This window comes from Colobus angolensis, unplaced genomic scaffold, assembly GCF_000951035.1.
Source record: "Colobus angolensis palliatus isolate OR3802 unplaced genomic scaffold, Cang.pa_1.0 Scaffold60, whole genome shotgun sequence".
NCBI classification, from domain to species: domain Eukaryota; kingdom Metazoa; phylum Chordata; class Mammalia; order Primates; family Cercopithecidae; genus Colobus; species Colobus angolensis.
The window spans coordinates 1,729,042-1,734,752 of NW_012119599.1; the positions used below are offsets into that span (position 1 = coordinate 1,729,042).

Here is a 5,711-nt window from a genome sequence, read left to right on the forward strand (position 1 = left end):
TAGCCAGGATGGTCTCGATCTCCTGACCTCGTGATCCGCCCGTCTCGGCCTCCCAAAGTGCTGGGATTACAGGCTCGAGCCACCGCGCCCGGCCAGCTTGTTTTTAAAGAGACAATGAGTTCCTCTGTCACCCCGGCTGATGTGTAATAGCACAATCATAGCTCACTGTAACCTCGAACTCCTGAGCTCCAGCAATCCTTCTGCTTCAGTCTCCCAAGTAGCTGAGACTCTAGGCACGCACCACCAGGCCATAGAGACAAGGCTGGGTGCGGTGGCTCACACCTGTAATCCCAGCACTTTGGAGGTCGAGGCAGGATGATCCCTTGAGCCCAGGAGTTTGAGTCCAGCCTGGGCAACATAGTGAGACCCTGCCTCTACAAAAAACTTTTAAAAATAAATTTTAAGCTGGGCGTGGTGGCTCACACCTGTAATCCCAGCAGTTTGGGAGGCCGAGGTGGGTGGATCACCTGAGATCAGGAGTTCAAGACCAGCCTGATCAACGTGGTGAAATCCCGTCTTTACTAAAAATATAAAAATTAGCCAGGCATGGTGGCGGGTACCTGTAATCTCAGCTACTTGGGAGGCTGAGGCAGGAGAATTGCTTGAACCCAGGAGGTGGAGGTTGCAATGAGCAACCGAGATTGCACCATTACACTCCAGCCTGGGCAACAAGAGCAAAAGCTCCGTCTCAAAAATAAATAAATAAATAAATAATAAATAAATAAAATAAAATAAATTTTAAAATAAATTTTTTTTGTGGAGACGGGGTCTCTCTATATTGTACAGGCTGTGAAACCTTATTTCTTTCATTATTTATTTATTAATTATAAATATGAACTCCATGAGGGCAAGAATTGGTTTGTTTGTTTGTTTGTTTTTGAGGCAGAGTCTTGCTCTGTTGTCCAGGCTGGAGTGCAGTGGCGGGCTCTTGGTTCACCGTAACCTCCACCTCCTGGGCTAGTGATTCTCCTACCTCAGCCTCCCAAGTAGCTGGGATTACCCACAGGACAAGAATTTTTGTCTTTATTGCTAGATCCCAGGCTGATTTATCCATAAACTGCAGAAAGCACAGTGCTTGGAACCCATGATACTTTTAGGGGCTCAGGAAAATATTCTAACTCCTTTTAAATTAGAACAAAAAATAAATATCACCCCATCTGTAGTATACTTGTCTTTATATCAATACTATCATAAATCACAATTGTTAATATTTTTCTTTTTTTTTCCCCCGAGACGAAGTCTCACTCTTGTTGCCCAGACTGGAGTGCAATGGCATGATCTCAGCTCACTGAAACCTCTGCCTTCTGGGTTCAAGTGATTCTCCTGCATCAGCAACCCAAGTAGCTGGGATAGCAGGTGCCCGCCACCACGCCTCCTAACTTTTGTATTTTTAGTAGAGACGGGATTTCACCACGTTGGCCAGACTGGTCTCTAACTCCTGACCTCGTGATCCACCTGCCTTGGCCTCCCAACGTGCTGGGATTACAGGCATGAGCCACTGCGCCCGACTCAGTAAAAAACTATTGAATTAATGAATACTGAGAGGTCTTGGGATAGCTTCTTAGACTTCTGAAGTGATCTATGAAACTAATTCCCAAGTTTCCTTTTCCCTGAGATAATCAACCTGAACATATCCTAGTTACTTTACTATTATTGAGATGGAGTCTCACCTTGTTGCCCAGGCTGGAGTGCAGTGGCATGATCTCGGCTCATTGCAACCTCCATCTCCCAGGTTCAAGCGATTCGCCTGCCTCAGTCTCCCAAGTAGCTGACATTACAGGCATGTACCACCACACCTGGCTATTTTTTTTTTTGTATTTTTAGTAGAGATGGGGTTTCACCATGTTGGCCAGGATGGTCTCAATCTCCAGATCTCGTGATCCACCCGCCTCGGCCTCCCAAAGTGTTGGGATTACAGGCGTGAGCCACCGTACCCGGCCTTCATTTGTTTTAGTAGTGTGTAGGGATGTAAGAGTAAGAGCTGCCCCAAAGTGGGACAAAGCAGGAGACGGTCCCAGGTGGTGGCATAAAGGTTGATATATAAGCTCAAGTTTTTGAAGCAGAAACTCTGGGATTCCAATCCTAGTTCTGCCACTTGCTGTGTGACTTTGGGCAACTGCTTTCATTTCTCTGTGCCTGTTTCTTCCTCCTTTACAAAATGGAGGTGGTTAGGAAAACCTTGATCCTGTCTGGAAGGTGTTTTGTACAGTGCCTGGTACATAGGGAGTGTTCATGAAATGTTAGTTCAAGAAAGCAGGTGGCGCCGGGTGCGGTGGCTCATGCCTGTGTCCTAGCACCTTGGAAGGCTGAGGCGGGAGGATCACCTGAGGTCAGGAGTTCAAGACCAGCCTGACTAACATGGTGAAACCCCGTTTTAAATAAAAATACAAAAAATTAGCTGGGTGTGGTGGCACACGCCTGTAATCCCAGCTACTTGGGAGGTTGACGCAGGATAATCACTTGAAGCTGGGAGGCGGAGGTTGCAGTGAGCCGAGATTGCACCATTGCACTCCAGCTTGGGCAACAAGAGTGAAGCTCCGTCTCGAAAAAAAAAAAAGAAAGCGGGTAGACAGTCATTTGTCAGAAGGATTTTAGGGGTAAGAGGTGTTGATGAATGGGCTGTTTTTGCTTGACCAACATCCAATCCCCCCTTTTCTGTTAACAGTACCTCAATTTTCCTTTGAGCAACCGTTTCTCCTCCATTCTCAGTCCATGTGGTTCAGACGGGTTGACCTTATCTTCCCCTTCCACTAGGGAGCACAAAACCAAGGTCCTGCCAAGAATAGTCACAGTGATTGGTTCAGGGTTGGAGTGGTAATCCTAGGTTTGGCCAATCAGAGTTCATCAACCTTAGAGGCTTTCTCTTCTGGGTATATGGAGTTGGCAAGATATGGACCTGGAGCTGCTGGGAACCATCTTGCCCTTCCAAAGGGACAACCTGCAGCTAGGCATGAAGACTCACGCTTGTAATCCCAGCACTTTGGGAGGTCAAGGCAGGCAGATCATTTGAGGTCAGGAGTTCGAGACCAGCCTGACCAACATGGTGAAACCCCGTCTTCGTTAAAACTACAAGAAAGTTAGCCTGGCCTGGTAGCACATGTCTGTAGTCTCTCGGGAGGCTGAGGCAGGAGAATCCCTTGAACCCAGGAGGCGGAGGTTGCAGTGAGCTATCACACCACTGCACTCCATCTCAAACAAACAAACAAACAAACAATAAGATAAGATAAGATGAAATAAATAAAACAAAGGGACAACCTGCTTGAGACAGAAGCCATCACAGACAAGACCAGAACCAAGAGTCACAGATTCCTGGCAATCATTTAACCTCCATCCTGGAACCAGCCAAGGCTGACACCCCTGAATTTTTTCTTTAAATGATCCAATAGGCTAGGCGTGGTGGCTCACGCCCGTAATCCCAGCACTTTGGGAGGCCGAGGCAGGCGGATCACGAGGTCAGGAGATCGTGACCATCCTGGCTAACACGGTGAAACCCTGTCTCTACTAAAAATACAAAACATTAGCTGGGTGTGGTGGTAGGCACCTGTACTTCCAGCTACTCGGCAGGCTGAGGCAGGAGAATGGCGTGAACCCAGGAGACGGAGCTTGCAGTGAGCCGAGATCGCGCCACTGCACTCCAGCCTGGGCGACAGAGTGAGACTCCATCTCAAAAAAAAAAAGATCCAATAAATCCCTTTTTATGCTTAAGCCAGTTTTTGCTAGGTTTCTGTTTATTGCAACTAAGAGTCTTTATCAATACAAGGACCCCCACATCTAGAAAGGGGGATGAAAGTATGAATTGTGAGCAACTCTAAACTTCTAGGAGGAATGGGCAGTGGGATAGGCATTCTTCATTTTCTTCATGGTGCTTCCTCTGAGCATAGTATCTAGATAGAGAACCTGAACAAAGCACACAGTCCTCGTCTTACAATGGTCGGACTTAACATTTTTCAACTTTAGGATGGTGTGAAAGCCATACAAACTCAGTAGAAGTCATACTTCCTTACTGTGCTGGGCAGCAACACTGGGCCACAGCTCCCAATCAGCCATGTTTTTTTTTCTTTTTTTTTTCTTTTTTTAGACTGAGTCTTGCTCGGTTGCCCAGGCTGGAGTACAGTGGCGCAATCTTGGCTCACTGCAACCTCCACCTCCCAGGTTCAAGTGATTCTCCTGCTTCAGCCTCCTGAGTAGCCGGGATTACAGTCGTGCACCACCATGTCCAGCTAATTTTTGTATCTTTAGTACAGATGGGGTTTCACCATGTTGGCCAGGTTGGTTTCGAACTCCTGATCTCAAGTGATCAGCCCACCTTGGCTTTGCCAAGTGCTGGGATTACAGGCATGAGCCATCAACCATGCATATTTGACATACAGTATTTTCAATTTATGATAGGTTTATCAGGACATAATCCCATAGATGCTTAATTTTGGAGTTAATGAAGAGACAGTTGGATGGAAAGTCACTGGGGGGAGATGGTAGGGGTTAACATGAACTCTGACCTTATTTTTTATTTTTCCAGACTTTGGAGGGAGGGAGAAATCTGATCCAACCCCCAATCTGCTGTGACAATCCCATCTATAACATTCATTATACTTGGTAGGTGCTTGGTGGATGAATGAATGTGTGGATAAAAGAATGGAAGTAAAGACATGGTAGCTCACGTCTGTAATGCCAGCACTTTTGGAGGCTGAGGCAGAAAGATCACTTGAGCCTAGGAGTTTCACAGCAGTGTAGGCAGCATAGAGAGACCATGTCCACAATTTTTTTTTTGAGACAGAGTTTCTCTTTTGTCACCCAGGCTGGAGTGCAATGGCACCATCTCGGCTCACTGCAACCTCTGCCTCCTGGGTTTAAGTGATTCTCCTGTCTCAGCCTCCCAAGTAGCTGGGATTACAGGCATCCACCACCATGCCCAGCTAATTTTTGTATTTTTAGTACAGATGGAGTTTCACCCTGTTGGCCAGGCTGGTCTCAAACTCCTGACCTCAGGTGATCCACTCACCTTGGCCTCCCAAAGTGCTGGGGTTATAGGTGTGAGCCACCACACCTAGCCTTTTTTAAAAATTAGTTGGGCTTAGTGGCATGTACCTGTGGTCCTGCATACTTGGGAGGCTGATCTGGGAGGATTGCTTCCGCCTGGGAGGTCAAAGTCGCAGTGAACTGTGATCATGTCACTGCACTCCAGCCTGGGGAACAGAGCAAGACCCTGTCTAAAAAGAAAGAGCCAGGTGTGGTGGCTCATGCCTGTGACCCCAGCACTTTGGGAGGCGGGGTGGATCACTGGATCCCAAGAGTTTGAGACCAGCCACGGCAACATGGCAAAAATCCATCTCTATGAAAAATACAAAAATTAGCCAGGCGTGGTGGTGCATACCTATGGTCCCAGCTACTCAGGGAGCTGGGGTGGGAAGATGTTTGAGCCCAGAAGGTCGAGGCTGCAGTCAGCTGGAATTGCACCACTGCATTCCAGCCTAGGTGACAGAGCAAGACCTTGTTTCAAAAAAAAAAAGGAAAGAGGCCAGGCTTGGTGACTCATGCCTGTAATCCCAGCATTTTGGGAGGCCGAGGCGGGTGAATTACCTGAGGTCAGGAGTTTGAGACCAGCCTGACCAACATGGTGAAATCCTGTCTCTACTAAAAATACAAAAATTAGCTGGGTGTGGTGGCTGGCACCTGTAGTCCCAGCTACTCGGGAGGCTGAGGCAGGAGAATTG

The 5,711-nt window shown here is 47.4% G+C and overlaps 1 protein-coding gene across 1 annotated transcript in view; it reads right to left on the reverse strand.

Annotated features, from left to right (window-relative positions):
• BHMG1 (basic helix-loop-helix and HMG box domain containing 1) overlaps positions 1-5,711 on the reverse strand; it is a 67,893-nt gene that overhangs the window by 46,956 nt on the left and 15,226 nt on the right. The window contains exon 4 of the mRNA XM_011963153.1: positions 2,669-2,773. Within this exon, the coding sequence (XP_011818543.1) occupies positions 2,669-2,773 (105 nt within the window). The remainder of the gene's footprint in view (positions 1-2,668; positions 2,774-5,711) is intronic.